The sequence below is a fragment of the Siphateles boraxobius genome, unplaced genomic scaffold (assembly GCF_051911475.1).
Source record: "Siphateles boraxobius isolate OS27281-9 unplaced genomic scaffold, OSU_SipBor_1 25, whole genome shotgun sequence".
NCBI classification, from domain to species: Eukaryota; Metazoa; Chordata; class Actinopteri; order Cypriniformes; family Leuciscidae; genus Siphateles; species Siphateles boraxobius.
In genome coordinates, this window is record NW_027508866.1 from 11,933,143 (window position 1) to 11,952,222 (window position 19,080).

The 19,080-nt window shown below is 38.3% G+C and overlaps 1 protein-coding gene across 1 annotated transcript in view; it reads left to right on the plus strand.

Annotated features, from left to right (window-relative positions):
* The window catches only part of dchs1b (dachsous cadherin-related 1b), a 99,786-nt gene that overhangs the window by 66,918 nt on the left and 13,788 nt on the right, over window positions 1–19,080 (plus strand). The window contains exons 3-11 of the mRNA XM_077242657.1: window positions 5,413–5,601; window positions 7,156–7,387; window positions 7,870–8,106; window positions 9,535–10,581; window positions 11,479–11,666; window positions 11,900–11,996; window positions 12,193–12,350; window positions 15,844–16,693; window positions 18,230–18,469. Of these exons, the coding sequence (XP_077098772.1) occupies window positions 5,413–5,601; window positions 7,156–7,387; window positions 7,870–8,106; window positions 9,535–10,581; window positions 11,479–11,666; window positions 11,900–11,996; window positions 12,193–12,350; window positions 15,844–16,693; window positions 18,230–18,469 (3,238 nt within the window). The remainder of the gene's footprint in view (window positions 1–5,412; window positions 5,602–7,155; window positions 7,388–7,869; window positions 8,107–9,534; window positions 10,582–11,478; window positions 11,667–11,899; window positions 11,997–12,192; window positions 12,351–15,843; window positions 16,694–18,229; window positions 18,470–19,080) is intronic.

The following is a 19,080-nucleotide window of genomic DNA, read 5'->3' on the forward strand; positions in this document are numbered from 1 at the left end:
TTATGGCAGTGTTCATCCTCCTGAGAGGTGTGCAACCCAAGAAAGCCATGAATTACGGCATATGGTGTTAAGTCCTACTTTCCGGGAGCACTTGTCCCAAGAGCAGCTTCGGATAGGGAATGGATGAGTCTCTACGGCAGAGCACGGCTTCATCCAGACAGAATTATTGCAATACTTTTGCACAAGTCTCTGATTATACTGTAGAGTTTGGTAATAGCAGAAAGACTAAGTGGTGTTTGAAAGTTCTAGTTGCTTGTTGTGGGCTGAATGTGTCTCGACACTATTGATCTGCTGCAATAAGCATGGCGAGTTAGTGAGTTGTTTCTTGTGACGTTGAGCAACCCTCAGTGTCAGGTCGTTTAATTTATTGATGAATAAGGGATGGAGAGATGCAGATGGGAATTCTGGTCAGGACTGTCAGATTGATTGATGCCAGAATGGCGGATGGATTCTTGCACGTGTGCAGAAATACTAGACAGCTTTACATTTAATTGGAACTGATGAGTGTGCAGAAAATCTTGGCGGCCCACTTTCAGTCTGCAGACTCGCTGACCCTTTCTTCTCTTGTGAAGTATGCAAACTCTGTTCGGATGTTCAGCTGATAAATAAATATTTTATATTATAATGTATAATTTATATTTATTTATTATTTAATGATTTATTTGTGTAATTGTTAATAAATTCAATAAATACATTTGTATAATGTTGTGTTTTATATATATAATATAATTGATATATCATTTATTTATTACAAATACACATGTTTTAAAATGTATTATTACACAAACAGAAAATATTCTACATAAATTAAATTAGTTTGTATAATATTTTGTATGTATTGTAAGGGGTTTTTATAGTCAAAGACCCAGAACCAGATATGATGAATGAAGACCCGGAGTCAGAATTATAATAAATTGAAGAAAAGAAAAATCTTACTGAAGATAGTTTGCAGTTTCATCAGCAGAAGTCAGCTTCAAGACTCAATGGAGTATGTAGGCCACCCAGCTTACAGTTACAAAGATCACAGCAGTTATATCCTTCACCAAAGTCTAAGCTATGTCCTTGCTTCAGGTTGAATGATTCTGAATGGCTAAGAAATGGATAAACACAGTAATTTTTCACACATATACAGATAGACTGAGGTATATCTCCATGTGCAGCTGACACTCGGACCCTGAAGTTCGGCCCGTCGTGACCTTCCAGGTCGCAGATTTGAGTTGCTGTGCGCCAGCATGTCCAGAACAACAACTCAGTCAATCTCCAATAATGCCAGTGGTTCCTTAACCTGTAACCAAAAAGACTAACACACACACACCGACAGACAGCTTTTCCAAGGTTGGATTTGGCCAGGCTCTAAATATAAACAGGAGAGTCTTCTCAAACTTTTAACTGGAAAGTTAAAAAAAATAGTCTCTTAAACTATTGGCTTCAATGACCCCTATATATTTCATTTTTGGAAGCTGGGCTAAATAAGCAAGCACTGTTACTGCATTCAGATATCAAATACAGACATTAAATAATACATGAAAAGAACATTTCAGTAATCACACTGGAAACTTATATAGCAAAGTAAAATCTCCAGAGAAGTCATTCAACTCATTTGATATTTAGAAGGAAACATATTAATTTGTACCTTGATTACAATCTCTCATTACATATACACTGAAGCAGCAGTGGATTCCAATCCGCCCCTTCAGTATGTATACACAAACAAAATATACAAATGAATTTTGGAACCTGCGACCTGTTTATTAGAGGTTTCTTTCACCCTCCCAACCTCACAAACACACATTCAGTTGAACCCTCTAGACCTTCATGCCCCATTACCTCACACACCTAATCAAATCATCCACAGCTTAAACACAGTCTTGATGTTTGAATCTTATAGGATTGCTTTTTTTTCTTATTCTCTAATGCAGTTTAATAAATGATCGCCTCTAGTCTTCTCTGAAAAAAGGGATGGTGTAGAGGTCATGCTCACCAGGTGGGCTAGGCTTGTTTCTATCAGCGAACTGGGACTAAAGTCTGGCTACCACAGCGTCCCAGGGCGAATCATTATCGCAGATGCTTAATCCCAGCCACTTTACCCAAATATCCCAAGAACACAGGCGTAGGGCTTTGATTTGTCAGAAAGATAGTATTTCACCACATGTAATCCCAACAGGAAATAACAGCGGTAATGGTATAAACAGATGGAAAAGAGTTGACCACTGCAGAGCAGAATATGAGCAGTGGTGGTCTCATTGGGGTCGAGATCTGGCTCCTCCACCATCTGGCTCTGGAGGACACGTTCACCTGTTGGTTTATCACTGCACACATGAGCCATTCCTGTCACCAGAACACCACAGCAGGCTGCTACTGCCTTCCAGAATAGTTCATAAAGTGAACATGGGTATGCATTGTGAAATGTGGACAGCATTCTCTGGGCAGGTGTTATTTGATTTGTAAAAAATTGCACCTCAAGATCAGATCATATTTTGGCATTGCATTGTTTTATGTGTATTATTTTGTTTTTTGCATTTATTTTAATGTGATTTTTTAAAATCTTTTTTAAATTAAGGGCAGTTTATCAGTATATATAAAAAGTTTTATTCAATTTATTTTTTTAAATGAGAATGAGATTTTTGCAATTTATTAAGGTTTTAAAAAAATATATATATATATTTACATCTATTTATTTAAACAAATTCAAAGCAGTACAAAAAACCATCATGAGAATCAAAATATTTTACAATTTATATTTTTTCATAACCAGAATAAATGCCCATTCACACCAAGAGCGATAACTTTAATGATAATGATAAAGATATAGTTCTAAAAATCTTTCTAAATATAAGAGTATAGCACACCACAAATATAAAAGTTCAAACCACAACTATAACGATAAACAGAGTCTTATCATCCGCTGTTGTGGATGTAGTTATTATTGTTAGAGTTATATTTACAGTTATTATTCTTTGTGTGAACCAGCCTTAAGATTTTTTCCAACCAGTACTGAATATTTAGGTAAGTTGTGCTTTTAACAGCTGGCAACCGGACAGGACAATCCTCTTGCGGCTTTTATCCTTCCTGTTTTTACAAAATATTATTATTGGAATGGATATGGGAAAAAACATCAAGATCCATAAAGAAAAATTAGCTTGACCTTGCCATTATGGCCAGATTTTGCATCCTCTATATTGCATTAAGGAACAGGTTTTTGCAGTCCTCATAAATGGCAGCAAGCAACGTTACGAAACTTCTTTCAGAGCCAACCGTATTAAATATTTGCAGGCCCGGCAGAGTCAAAGGTCATTTCCCCTTAATGTTTTGCAAAGAGCCCTTTGTTGTGTTACAGGCACTAGGGTCTACAGGTCTTTATGGAGTTGATGAATGGGAAGTTTTGTGGACCACCAGTGTAATATTGTTTACAGAGAGCATCATGGTGGGAGAGGGGTCACAGCATAAAGCAGAGTTGAGGGGTCGTGACCTCAACCTTTCCGGTAGCAGGAGCCGGAGATTCTTAAGTTCTGTATCCTCTGTTTTTACCATGCCAGGATTGTAATGTGTATCAGCTGTACAGCTGCAGTTATACTGCCATGACAATAAGAAGATTATCTGTGGTGGTGTGTGTGAAAATGTGATTCTGGTTTCTTTAAACTTATTCCCTGTTTTATGAGGTCAACTGATTTACTAGCTTCAAAATAGCAATTTTTTATAAACTATAAATCTTCATTTCACGAGATTCTGATTGCTTGATTTTGAGAGTTCAGTTGCTGCAGTATTCTGCAGTAAATCATTTTTTGTAATGACCATTAAACTGTATAATTGTCTGTTTTACCATGTTTCTTGTCTCTTGTATCATTCTGTAGGCCTAGTCTTTTCCTTCTACATAATGAAATAATGTCATATTGAAATGTATTTCATTCTATTTATTTACTTACAGTATTTGATAAATAGCTGTGTAATAAGAAGGATAACACACAGTTAGCCGGTCATTGTCACAAAAAAAACCTCTTGAGCGTGATACGGGTCTCCTGATCCCCGTCTGGGTTTATATTTTGCGATAATGACCAGCGTACTGTATATTATCCTTTACTTAATATCTTCTTAATGATTATATATGAACTGTTGGAGTAGATTTTGGTAGGAAAACGTAAATTGAAACAGATTTTTCCTGATGTTTCCATTTCATTAGTTAGTATGAACTTAACCTCATCTGATTCAAAAATTACATGGGTTTTCACAACTTTGTCTTTCCAGCTAATAGACAGTTTTCAGTTAAATGCTTTTCCTTGTTTTAAGGGAAAAATCAAGCTCTAAAAATCAAGCTTGCACATGCAATGTAAAAAAGAGTGTTCATAAAATTTCTTAATGAATAGACAGAACAGCATTTATTTTAAATATAAATCTTTTGTAACTATAAATATGTACTGTCACTTCTAACAATGTATTGCCTCCTTGCTGAATAAAAAAGTTAATTTGAAAAAGAAAAATATCTTATTTGCCCCAAACTTTGGTAGTGTAATCAATCCTGACTCTTCTTTTGCATCCAGAAGATTGTATTTGTCCCGATCCAGAACGTCTCTTACACGTTTTCCGATTGCTTTCCAGCCTTTACGTTTGTCATATCACCAACATATCATTGAGGTGCATTACAGAAACTAGTAGTGCACAGGGAGGGCAGGATGCCTAGACAAACAAAGGCTTTTATGATTTGTGGAAGCATAGAGGCGAGAGATCCAAGACATTTTCCCTTTCCTAGCCTTCAGCAACTGCTGTAACAACCAGATTCTCTCAGTAACATTTGCCCCTCATGAAAACAGTGTTTTCAGTACTGTATGGCTCCATATGATATGTATTTGATGAATCTATGCTTCGGTCCTCACATTAATGTCACCATAAATTGGCAAAAGCCCCTTCTGAACCCAAGGCCAGATTTTTCCACCTATGGCGAAGCCCAATAGCTTCAACCAGTTATCTCCACCTCATCACTTCTTGGAGTCTCCATCTCTCAGCAACAGTGGCCCTCTTTCCATAGACGTTTACCCAAGCATTCAAGGGCAGGGAATTTGATTCGTTGAGAGGAGACACGTTTCTCCTTTTCTTTCTGCCTTCTCTTGTTTTCAAACTCCACTGTGAGAGATTGATGAGACATGTGTGGCCAAGAACAGACCGACTGGCAGTAAATCCATGGTACAATCAGCTAGAGGACAGAGAGAAAGAAATTACAAAGGGATGGGAATTTATGGGTGGAGTGCCTTGGTTGTTTAACGCTGCTATACCGAAGTCTCAGCATTTATTGATTAATTATTTTAATGAAAACATATTAAGACCTCTGAATCTTGTTCTGCTTGCTCTCTGTGAAGACGAGGGTTTATGACATGAGTCGACTATAATTCTGACAACGTTCTCTGTGTTTGTGCTCCACAGGTAAAAGCAGATGATGCAGATTTTGGGTCATTTGGGGCCATCACGTACTCGATTGGATCCGGGCCTGCTAGCGCTCCACCCAGTCAGTTCATCATCAATAAAGAGACTGGACAGATCTGCACCAGTGTGGCTTTGGATCGAGACGAAGGATCAGACAATTTCGACTTCACTGTCACTGCAACGGATGGGGTGAGGGAATAAGTTTGCACCTGTATTCTGGATTCATTACAAGTTATGCTCAATTGATATTTGTGGCATAATGTGGATGTCACGGAAAAAAAGACTAAAGATCTCGATTTTATTGTTAGGCACTTACAGTGGAAGTGAATGGGGGAATGAAAATTGGGGGGGGGGGGGGTTAAGGCGTATAATTTTATGAAATCACCTTTATTCTTCTTTTAAAGCTTGTATCATTTGAGCTGTGAAGTTGTTCTTATGGTCGCTTTAGTTGTTATATTGTAAAATGGGGAATAACTTTAGACAAAAGGTTGGAAAGCATGTTTTTGTTCACACTGAAATCATACATGCATATTGTTTACCTATTTTAGCTATAAATTGACTATTTTAACATTTACGGATTCGCCCCATTTAGTTTTGTTATTGTTAACTAAAACTATAACAAATTGTTTTCGGTAACTGAAGTAAAACTAATAAATATATTAGTATATATATATATATATATATATATATATATATATATATACATATATAAATTGGTTTTATACATAACCAATGGTTGGTTAATACATAATAGTATTATATACTAATAAATAACTAAGTGCTAAAATTACTTACAAAATTAACAAAACTTAAACTAAAATGAAAACTAAAAATATAAAATAATATATTATTAAATACTATAAATAATACTAAAATAAAACTGGTCTCATTGTAGCTCAGATTTTTAAGAAAAGGAGGGACAAGCCATTTACAAGTATTCAATTATTTGTGTCGTATTCAACATTATGCCACAAGTGCTGTCGATTGAACTTAACCTCAACCCGCAATATTCCTTTAAGACCCACATTGTATGTTAGTGTCCAAGAATGTGAGACCACTTGGAAAAATGCTGGTCATTAATACATTTAATATGCTTTTTAACTGTTTGGGGAAACCTGGTCCATTTGGAATTATACTATGCAGCTTTAAGAGTTGAAAACCCTTTAAAACTCAATGCAGAAGTACAAAGTTTGATTAAAAAAGAAAATTAGTCCTGTTGTGTAGCACCTAGATGCCCAGTCACTCAATTCTTTCTCTCTCAGTTGCCAGTAACAACAATCATGAGCTCTCCAAATGAAAAGGCAATAAACCGCAGTGTCTCAGGGGCACATTTCTGTACACACACAGACACACAGACACACACACACAGACACACACACACACACACACACACACACACACACACACACACACACACACACACACACACACACACACACACACACACACACACACACACACTATTTCCCTTTATAAGCTTATAGCAGTGGCCCGTTTTGTTTCCCATTTCAATAATTAATGCAGCCATAAAATGCTGCCTGTGAAGAGTGAGCGTGCGGACTGCAGTACATACTAGCTCATTGGCCTCTCTTAACCTGGAAAGGCAATTATATCCCTCTGCAAAGTATTTTTCTGCATTATTACACACAAGAAATCATCAAGATTGATTCGATAGTAGTGTGACAGTATCCACATTCCTGTCGTCGTTATCGTCAGTAATATAAAACGATATTTTCCCTGCAGGGAGGCCTTGCCTCCTCCGCCTATGTGAAGGTGTCACTGGTGGACATTAATGACAACAGACCTACATTCTACCCGGTGAACTATGCCGTCAGCTTGAGCACACAAAGCACACCCGGGACCTCCGTTGTCAGGGTAACGGCCCACGACCCAGATGCTGGTGCAAATGGTAAAGTGACATATCACACTGTCCCTGGTGGAGGATCCAATGTCTTTACCCTCAACAAGGACACAGGTAGTTCAATCAAATTAATTATAATTAATTAAATGAATATATATATATATATATATATATATATATCACCAAATATAATATTTGAATTGGTTGAATTGATCCTTTAATATAAATTTAATTCAATATTTTTATATATATATATATGTATATATATATATATATATATGTATATATACACCATAATATATACACCATAATATTATATATTATTGTTATCATTATTATTATTATTGTTGTTGTTAAATGTAATATATTAAATTGTATTTATTTTAAAGGAATAATTCAACCAATTCTCAATAACTTTGAAAAATTTTATTATAATTTTTTTATTTTCTTGTGGTGTATTCTTACTTTTAAGGTGATTTTTAGGTGATTTTTCAGAATTCCCGTAAAAGTTTTTGACCTTTTCAGTATCCACAACAGGACTGATCATAGCCTATATCTAGTTTTACTCTATTCTCACTGCATTTTTTCACTGTTAGGTGTGATCTCTCTGTCACGTTCGCTGCATGGAAAGGCCAACTCCGTCATCACCATGGTGATCACAGCACGGGACGGAGGCGGTCTCACAGCACCTGTCAATGCCAGAGTGAACATCAGCGTTGTGGCTGGCTCAGTAGCGCCCCCAGTGTTCGAGCAAGCGCAGTACTTCTTCACCGTATCTGAGGACGTGCTCCGGGGAACCGAGGTTGGCGTAGTGAGAGCCAGTGGCAGGAACGGTGAGTTTCAGCATGTACCATGTTCCATCTAAAATAAGTAGCCATGTGCTGCTGCATACTTTCGCATAGCTCTGCTAACCTCAGTGCTTTGGTTCTCTGAACCATGAACTGGTGTCTGTGAAACAGTCAAGGGTGCTGAAAAGCCTGATCAGGAATATTTTCACTCTCGCTGAGCCAGTTGTGCAAATAGAGCAGCAGCTGCTGCGTGAACCTCATTAAACAGCCACATCCATCACAGATTCCACTCTACCTCATGTTGCTGGAAATTATTATTTGTTGATGTATATTTTCTGATAGCACAGGCATTTCGTTGGGATGTTTAATGAAAAATAATGGGGGTTTCTATAAGAAGTACCTGTCTGGAGGGATGCACTGATATTACAGGTCTGGCTGATACGGAAGTCAATAATTATTTTCATTCTATTATGGCAAATAACTGATAAATGACCGATATTAAAATGTGATACTATTTTGTCTAAATAAATGGTAAAGTAAAATATAAAAAACTAAAACACAAGTGTATTTAGGCATCATGTCATTATAATGTACAGTATGAAAAATCGATATTCATTTTGAGATATGATAAAGACACAATCAATTTTACAGTGTTGTCAAATTAATAAAATTTTAAAGATTAACTTTTAGTGAGTGTTCGATAATGGAATCTTCCTAATGGAATAATTTGGGGAATGTGAATATGGAAAATTTGCATGTTCTATTAACAATACAATCTGATATATCCGATATAATCTGATAAATAAATAAATGTCTTATATCGCCCAACAACCAATGTAGTACCTACACTACCATTCAAAAGTTTTGGTTCTGCAAGATTTTGTTTAGATTTTTTTTAACTTTTATTCCACATTAAATTAATCAAAAGTGACAGTAAAGACTTGCATTATTTTCAAAAGAAAATAAATACTGTTATTTTGAACTTTCTATTCATCAAAGAAACCTGGTTCCACAAAAGTAAATGTTTTCAACATTGACATTAATAAGAAATATTTTGTTGAGTAGCAAATCATGTGACACTGAAGACTGGAATAATGATGCTGCAAATGTATCTTTACCTTCACATGAATACATTAAATATAAATACATTTTTACTGTATTTTTGATCACATAAATGCAGCCTCATTAAGCAAAAGAGACCGACCCCAATCTTTTGAATGGTAGTGTACTGAATATATTGCGCATCCCTAGTCTGTACCTTTCATTCATTGTATTTTCCCTATTTTCATTTTCATAGAGTAGTGTAATAGTTAAAGTTCTGGGTTTGTAACCAAAAGGTTGAATCACTGAAGAGATGATCCATTAATCATTACCAATAATTCCATAAGAACATTGTCCTTGTAATAAATTTACAAAGTTGCTTTAGATTAAATCACTGCTTACGGATCTTATCCCATCACTCTCTCGCTCCAGGAGTCTCTAAGGATGTCACCTACACTATCTCTGCTGGGGATCCAGATGGTTATTTCATGATAGATCTGGAAACTGGAGCACTTAGAACAAGCCTTCCTCTGGACCATGAGTCACGTCCCTTTTTCGACTTGGAAATTCAAGCGCGCAGCGGTTCCCCTCCAGCTTTTGGAGAGACTCGTGTTCGGGTCACCGTAGCAGATGTGAATGATAACGCTCCCATATTTTTCCCATCATCCTCTGAGTCTCTACTCCTACTAGAGGCCACGAAAATGGGTACTGTTGTGTACCGCGTGCAGGCTGAGGACCGCGACTCAGGCCCTAATGGACAGCTGAGCTTTGACCTGATGACGGCAGGAGGGCAGCGCACTTTTGGCGTGGAGCGCAGCAGTGGGGAGATCCGACTAATTGGGAGTCTGTCGTACGACAGCGTTCCTCGCTATGATCTCCAAGTGATCGCAAAAGACAGCGGCGCGCCTCAGCTTAGTGCTACGTTCAGCCTGGTGGTCCACATCCAGGCGGAGAACGACCAGGGTCCCGTGTTTGACACGATGACCTACCGTGTGGAGCTGAAGGAGAATTCACCACTCAACACAAACTTCCTACAGGTCCGGGCACTCAATAGAGATCCCAATGGAAATGGAGGGTCGTCCAGAGGTTCCACTCCATCTTCCACACTGGCTTACCGACTCCGGCCTGATGGGGACGCAGCAGGATTTGGGATCGCCCCGGACAGTGGTTGGCTGTTTGTTAAGAGCGCTTTGGATCGAGAGGCCAAGGATATCTACCTGCTAACTGTGCTGGCCACGTCTGGAAGCGGGCAGACGGGGAAGACCGGCAGCGCGACGGTCAGAGTTTCTGTGACGGATGAAAATGATAACTCTCCTCGTTTCTCTCAGGAGAGGGTGTTCTTGGCAGTGAGAGAGAACTTGCCTGCAGGAACTGGTTTTGGGAGGGTGTCTGCTACCGACCGTGATGCGGGTCTTAACAGCCGTCTTGCATACAGACTACTTCACACGGATCGTTACTTCCAAATCAATTCACAGACTGGTGAGTTGGAACACAATTCTGACCCTTCAATGACATTTGACATGTATACATTAAAAAAATGTTCTAGATGAGGGTCTTTCAAACTTTTTGATGCCAAATATTTTTTATCAAAAGGCATGTATAAAGACCCATTTATATTGTGAAACGTAGGGGCGAAAATTGGAAAAATATTTACTTTCTATAGAAAAAATTCTACCCACCATTAAAAGTACTGTTAAATGTATACAGCTCTAAAGAAAAAAAACACAACTATGGCTATCAGTAGACTAAAATAATTAGGATTAGGATTAATCTCATCTCAGTCATTTCCAACGGAAACATTTTCTTTTTTTAGAAAGCAGAAAGAAACAGTAATGTTTTTAATTAAGTATTTTTTTAATAATAATTAAAAAAAACAATTTAAATTTTACCAATATATATTTTTTTTTTATGTATTTATTAAATTTTTTTGTAGACTCCTTAGAACCTTCTTGGTCTGGTTGAAAATCCCTGTTGTTGACTCTATACTCTAGTTTTGACAATACATTTTTGAAAAATTAGCTGTGTGTTTATGAATATTTTGAATACATTTTTAATATTTTGTATTAAGTATGTATTCTATTTAATTTTAGTTTAAGTAATTTTGTTGTGTGCTTTTTTTTCTTTTTTAGTATTTCTAATTAAATTAAATTTGTTTTTAATTCAGTTTTTATTTCATTTCAGTTGTTCTGTCAACTTTTCAAATTATATATGAGTTTTTAAGTTTAATTTTTTCATCTAATAGTTATGTTTTATTTTATTTCAGCTTTAATTCAATTTATGAAAATGTTTTTAGTTTTAATAGATAATAGTTTGGGTTAAAAACACCACTGAAAATCAAACTGAGCATTCTGACTAACTCTCAAATTTCATGTATAGGTGAAATCAGTACCAGGGCAGCTTTGGATCGTGAGCACCAGTCCAGTTATCAGCTCATTGTGGTGGTACAGGACAGTGGTACACCTCCACGTAGCGCCACCGGAACAGCCCATATAACCATGCTGGATGAGAACGACAACGCGCCAGCGTTCAGCCACACGCAGCCTGGCAGGGAGATTCTCATTCAGGCAAGTAACAGACTGGCACAGACTATATTCAAAGCCTTAAATCAGTGTCATAACATACGTGCTTGTGTTTATTGAAGCACAGTTTACACATCATAAAAACGTCATTGCGTCTGTACATAATATCTTTCAAAAATTGTTTATGTGACCTTGGATACATTCCCTCTCTTGAAGTTGTTTGTATCAAGTATAAGCAGCCAGACTGGGCTGTTTAAAACTCGCTTTATGTTTTCCAGGTTCAGGAGGGTCTTCCTGCCGGTTCTTTATTAGGAACTCTTCACGCCAAAGACCCAGATGAGGGAGAGAATGGCACTATTTTCTACTCATTATCAGGTAAACAAGAGTCCAGAATATTTCCTATGTGTTGGGTATTATTATTGCCAGAGGATGTTTATGCAAAATGGTAAAACTGTTAAACATAAACATATGTCCTCACAGTTATCTTTGTGCCCAATATGATGTGTAGTACAGCTAATTATACTACCATATTTGTCTATATGTATGCTTCCATTTGTCCTTGCTTTTTAAGGCTCCAGAGCAGAACGTTTCGCCTTGAACCCAAATACCGGAGAGCTGCGCTCCTCTTCCCCCCTGAGGAGGGCTGAAAAGACAGAGTACAGCTTCACTGTCACTGCCTCGGACCGTGGAGCTCCATCTCAGAGCTCTTCAACTGCCTTACTTGTACAGGTGAGACTGTGTTTATATTTTATTTAAAAAAAATTCTGACATTTTTTAGGTTGTTGCTTACTGGCTCAAGTCATAAGCCAACCCTTAATTATTTTTTATTTAGTTAATCTGCCGATGTATTCCAGAGGCCATACTATGCCCCTTAACAAAGTCTTAATTTTGTTTTTGGAGTCTACAAAACATGCTTAAATGTTAAAAAAACTCATGAAGTTTCACATATTTTACATTGTTGCTCTGGGGAGCGTTTCCCGAAAACATAATTGTGTTGGAATGGTTCCGCTCATATTTGTTTAACAGAAGCTATTCTGTTCGCATCGGAAAACAGTGCTCATCTAAAATGAAACGTTCCGCAGGGCTCTATCCTTGAGCCAGAACTATTTAATCTGTATATGTTACCTCAGGGTTCTATTTTAACTAAACATGGGGTTTCTTTTCACCTGTATGCCGATGATACCCAAATTTACTTGCCCCTAAAACGTGATGACAAGTCTGCCTTAAAGCCACTACTGGACTGTATTGATGAACTAAAACTGTGGCTTACTGATAACTTTTTGAGTCTGAACGAAAACAAGACGGAAATTATCCTGTTTGGCCCCTGTGATCGTAGTACACATGCTTGTGACCTTCAAACGTTGTCACCTTTCAGTACCACCTGTATTCGGAATCTAGGGGTCTGGATTGATAACAACATTAACCTTGAAAAGCAGATAAGTGCTGTGGTAAAATCCTGCTTCTTTCTTCTTCGTCTCTTAGTTAAGGTTAAGCCATTTTTGTCTAGTAAACACTTTGAGATAGCTATGCAGGCATTTGTAACATCCAGATTGGACTATTGTAATTCTTTATATATTGGAGTTCCTCAGAAACACATCAACCATCTACAAATAGTCCAAAATGCAGCTGCACGCCTCCTCAAAGGAAAACGTAAATTTGAACATATTACTCCGGTTCCGATCTCGCTTCACTGGCTACCGATTAAATTTCGAATAGATTTTAAAGTTTTGCTCTTTGTTTTTAAATCTTTACAGAATTTAGCTCCCCAGTACCTATCTGAACTGCTTCACCCAGATTATAAGTCAAGATCACTTAGATCGGAGGATTTCCACTTACTTTCTGTCCCCAGGACAAGATTAAAAAATAGGGGTGACCGTGTTTTCGCAGCCTATGGACCCAAGCTATGGAATAGCCTACCTTTAAATATCAGATCTGCCCAAACTCTGACACTTTTTAAAACCTCTCTGAAAACGCACCTTTTTTCATTAGCTTTTAATGTACCTTGATGTGTCCGTCTTCTCTCTTTGACGTGTACTTGTTGGTTTCGTGCATGTATTGTCTATCTTTCTACTGCTTTGTTAAGCACTTTGGTCAACGTCAGTTGTTTTTAAATGTGCTATACAAATAAAATTGTATTGTATTGTATTGTATAATTTGCCAACTATGGTCACAAGTTCCGTCGTTATCAGCATAGTTCAGTGAGATGGTGTTTCCCGAAACCATAGTTCCAACGAACATTCGCAAACCGCATCGTTGTGTGGTTTGAACGACATCTCTCGGCCTGTGGTTAAGAGCATAGTTTCTTGTTTGCATGACATGTGGACTTAATAAATCCTTATCTTGAGCAAAATAAGCAATCTGACATTTAGTACAATCTATATCTTTTATTTCAAATATATACCAATGTCAATTACGTCTTTTAGTTTCTCGAGAGCACTTTTTGAAGAGTGCGTACGTGCTCTAGTACACAGGAACAAGCCTATGATGCCTATGAGCCTATGCCATGTCCGTAATTTATAGCAAGAAATCTAGCATTAATTAGATCTCAAGCGGATTAATTGTAAGTTATTACTCCACCACCTGTTTGACATTATTTACCAACATGGTTAAACAACAAATTTGCGACAATACAGTTTCGGAAAACAGTCGTGAATAGCTAGTTGATTTCTTCAATTACGCAAGAAGCAGTTACGTCGTTGTACGGGAAATGCACCCTTTTTTAGTTTCTGTCTCTATGAAGCCCCTCCTTCAAAAAAGCGCAATGTTCTCTGATTATTCGGCTAGACCAATGTGTTGTGATTGGTCATGAGTTTCAAGCGTGTGTCAGGAATGTCATGCCCCTTACATAACACACTACTAATGCAATTCAACCAGGCATCGTCCCTTTTTTGCATATGCCTAGGGCAGGAATTATTTAAATGATGAATATTGTGACGTGTATGTTCCCAGAAGAAAACTCAAGACTACAATCGAGGCATTTTCAGGGAGTTCAGAAACAGTGCTTACTGATATAGAGAGTAACTATTGTAGTGGACTTTGTGCTTTGTAACTCTACAGACCTTTTTTCATTCTCAAAAAGCCACATTTTACACTCAAGAAAGTAAACAAATAGCAATGGGTCGTCTTTAAAATCTCGCTACATGAGAAGCAATATGGACAAGGCGCCTTTGACTGTGCCAAACTATCATCATGCTCACAGTCCCCTGTGCTATGGTATCAATATTCAAGAAGGGAAATGAGTTGTGAGCCGGAGGCCAGATCCTTTCTACACAAACACCTCAAAACTCCCAGGATTACTTCCTGCTCCAGAGGAACGTACTGTAACAGAAAACCATGTATCAATACCAATGTTTAGCATGGAACGGCGTGAAACAGACATGTCAAACTATATCTTTGACAATAGGATAATTTTCATGGCTTTTCATTCCAATGTAAAAGAATCCGGATTCTAAAGATTTTATTCTCTGCAAAATTGTTCTTGCTGGTTCTTTTTTGTTGTGAAATATCTTTAGTGCTTTTACAGATGTGATTTCAAAAAGGGAATTGGAGGCTAATTGTAGACTGTGCGGTTGCATGCCATTTCTGTACTCCCTGTTTGTGTGGGGAAGATGAGAGTAAGGGAGAAATGGAGTGAGAGAGAGACAGGGGGAGAATGCACCTTTGAATCAAGTGTTCCCAGATGGCTCTGATGAGGCCCAGCTGTGTTTCCCCATGATCAAACGGAAAGCTGCAAACTTCGGTCCCCTAACACGGTAGCGCTAACGCCGATACACTCGCACCACAGAACTTTGCACCAGAGCAATCTCAGGATAATATTTTTCATACCATCAGTAATACCATCTTCATTTTGAAAGTCCAGTGTACTTTGCACCTAAGAGAGAGCCCAGAAATGGATCAATGTCAATCCTTCTGTTGCTTTCCTTCCTGTGATCTGGCATGTGTGTACTGTTTTTTTTTTCATGGAGATATTAGTATGAAAGGCTTCACCTGTCAAAAATGTTCCAGCTCTACTGTACTTCAAAGACATGGGAAATGGCAGGCAGGTTCATTCCATCTTATTTGTTCATTATTGTGCACTCTGTTGACATCTAAAACAATGAGAACACACCCATGTGTTGTAAATTGTGGAATACAGAGTATATTTGGATAATGATGACAAGTAATCCTCTGTTTTTACATTTTACATTACATCTTCTAAATTCATTGTTTTCCAAATTTGTAGGTCATTGGCTCCACAAGGACCCCTCCAAAGCCCAACACCCTATCCATGACCCTCAACTCAGTCGAGGGTACCAAGCCAGGCTCTGTTATTGGCTCAGTTAGAGCACATGACCAACATGAAGTGAATTCAAATGGTCAGGTGACCTACCTGGTAGTGGGAGGCACAGATCATGAAGGAACCTTTATGGTTGACCGTTTGACAGGAGATGTTTACTTGGCTAGAGAGCTGGACTATGAAAAAGGGTCACGGTATACTCTACAGATCGAGGTTGATGATTTCTCCAAGGCCTATCCAAACACTCACATGGTTCATCTGGAAATCAATGTGCTGGATAGTAATGACCACGCACCACAGTTTCCAGAAGATCCTGTCACTATTGTTATTCCTGAGAACATACAAGCCGGTTCCTCCATTTATACCTTCCAAGCTACTGATAAAGATGGTAGTGGCCCCAACAGTGAAGTGCGTTATTCTATCCAACAGCAGTGGCCTGACAACCCAGATCTCTTCAGTCTAGATCCTGTCACAGGAGTCTTGAAACTGGGTCGAGAGCTAGACCATGAGGAGACCTCCAGCCTGTTCCTGGTGGTCCATGCCACGGATTCAGCCTCGGACCCCAATCAGAGACTCTGGGGCTCGGTGACGGCACGAGTTTTCGTCACTGATGAGAACGACAATCCTCCGATCTTCAGCTCCCCGACTGCTGTTAGTGTGATGGAGGATCAGCCGGTGGGCTTTGTGCTGCTTTACGTCATGGCCCGGGATGCAGATCAGGGTGAAAACGGCAGAGTATCCTACAGGGTCCAGTCAGGAAACACAGCAGGACGGTTTGGCCTCAGCCCGAACAGTGGTAAGAATCATTACTTCTCTCTCATTCGCTCAAAGCCAGAAGCAATTTAGCAGAAGAGATCAGTTTCTTGAAGGGTTTATTCAGGGGAGCACAGTTCTATTTTGGTCCATCGACCACACCTCTTTGATTTGGCATTGGAAATATGCATGCAGTTTGAAGTTTGAGTTTGAAATTCCTCTCAACCTCCCAGAATACGTCCATTTACAGCTCACGCAAAATTGGATTAAATTGACAAAATAACCTAATCGACTGAACATCTGTAGACGAATTTCCCTTCCATTATTGTCAGATGGTTTATGGTGTAGGTTAGTGTTTAATTTCTGTTCTAAATCAGGTGTTTCTATATAATACATACATATTAAAGTTGGGTTAAAGCGCACAATAAAGTCACAGCTGAGATTAACCAGACACTAAGGAGAAAGTCTTCACACTGTTTGGACTCTTCAAGGAGGAGGTCTAGAGATGGACAAAACCAGAGCTACCGTATCCAGAAGCAGAAGCCAGCTCAAACATCTCAATGATGTGTTTAAAGCTAGAGTGTGTTAGGTGGGCGATAAATTAAAAAAAGAGGCCGCACACAGACTTCTCACAAACACACAATAATATTTCACAGTCAGCAAACAGTCAGGCTGCCATATCAACCGCAGGGGTGTGTTTATCCTGAGTGACCCTTGCTCGGGGTCTTGCTGATGACAGCATTGCAGAGAGGTATAGCTGGAAAGGATCAAAAATGGATCCATGACAACAACTTTCTTCCCTGGTCTTCATACCAACAAGTCAGCAAAAAGCTACATTCTCAAATTCCTTATAGAGTGGACAGGAGCTAAACTGAGGAGAAAAACAGAGGATGAATAAATCTAAAATGTATGTCAGACTGGAGCTATGGATATTGTGTTTGACTTCTATGTTCTTCTATGAACAATTCTATGTTAAAAAAGCAACAGCAAAGAGGAATTATCCCTTGTAGCATGTAAAGAGTTCTAATATACTTAGAGCAATATACTTATAGTTAATATACTTAGAGCTGGCAACCATATATTATATTATATTATATTACATTATCATTAAATTATACAGCTACCTTTGAATGGCCATCAATGGAGACACATCCTTTTTGTCCACAGTTATGGCATCCACCAGTAAGGACTAACAGCCAAACTTTGGCTTTTTAAAAAAAAAAATGTTTTATGTACTGTGGTAATTTTATGGTATCATCAGTATTATGCTATATGCTATAATATTTCCATTGGGCATCAATATTGTATAGAAACAGTACTTTTTCTATTTGTAATCTCCACATTATTTGTTGTGTTGGGCTACTTTAAGTCATGAATGAACTCCTAACTTCATCAAAGTTACCCAGCCACATTCAGGTAGATTAACATAGTGTCTGGCATGTACATAATGAAATATTACAAATATGCATGGTATAAAACAGTACAGCTCTCTGACCTCGGTCACACGTCTCCAACCACAGGCCGTGCTGTGAAGCGTGCAGCAGATCTACAGATGTTTTTCTCTTCTCCTCTTTTTCAGGCTCTCTCTCCATCCTTAAACCTCTGGATCGTGAGGAGCAGGAGAATTACAATCTCACAATTGTCGCTGAGGATCATGGGATACCCCAACATTCCACCACTCAAGTTCTGTCTATCCAAGTTATTGACGTAAATGATGAAGCACCGTGGTTTGAACGCAGCGAGTTTGAAGCCCAAATCAAAGAGAACCAGCCAGCAGGAACAAGCATACTGAAGGTCTCCGCTTCAGACCGGGATCATGGTGAGTGAATGTTTTTCAAAATCGGCAATAATCCATGTGTTAAATGTTCCTTTACTATTGAAAAGAATCACCTGCATTGTTGGGTATTTCAACCTTTCAGATATACATGACCTGTGTCTGAAAATTTTGCCATCTGGTTAAAGCAGTTATGTTGAGTTGCAGTCAGGGCAGTGTTTTTTTTTTTTTAACGCTTCCTTTGGAGGGTATGTGGGACTCATTCTCAGCCTCCTGGGTTTAGTGAGAGAGTATGAAAGAGAGATTGTAAAGACATTTTTCAGGAAGCATTAATTGAGCGAGCAGGTGCTCGTGCCAAAGCTTGCTCACTTTGCACGCAATCTGGCGCCCATGTGTCTTTAGTCCATGCCTAACACTTGTGTGGACCACTACTAATGAAACCGGTGTTAAATCCGAGATGAAAAGGTTTGAACCTGAATATTTTGACATTTGACATTGCACTTCTGTTTTAATTCAAATCACGTCGTTCACAACTTCTTTTACATCTTCTAACTCAGAATGAAAGGAAAGAGGCTTTAGTTGATTGTTACCAGTCACAGGCTTTGTTTGGATGGCATTCTTATATACTTCTCATACTAATAATTGACCTGACTGCC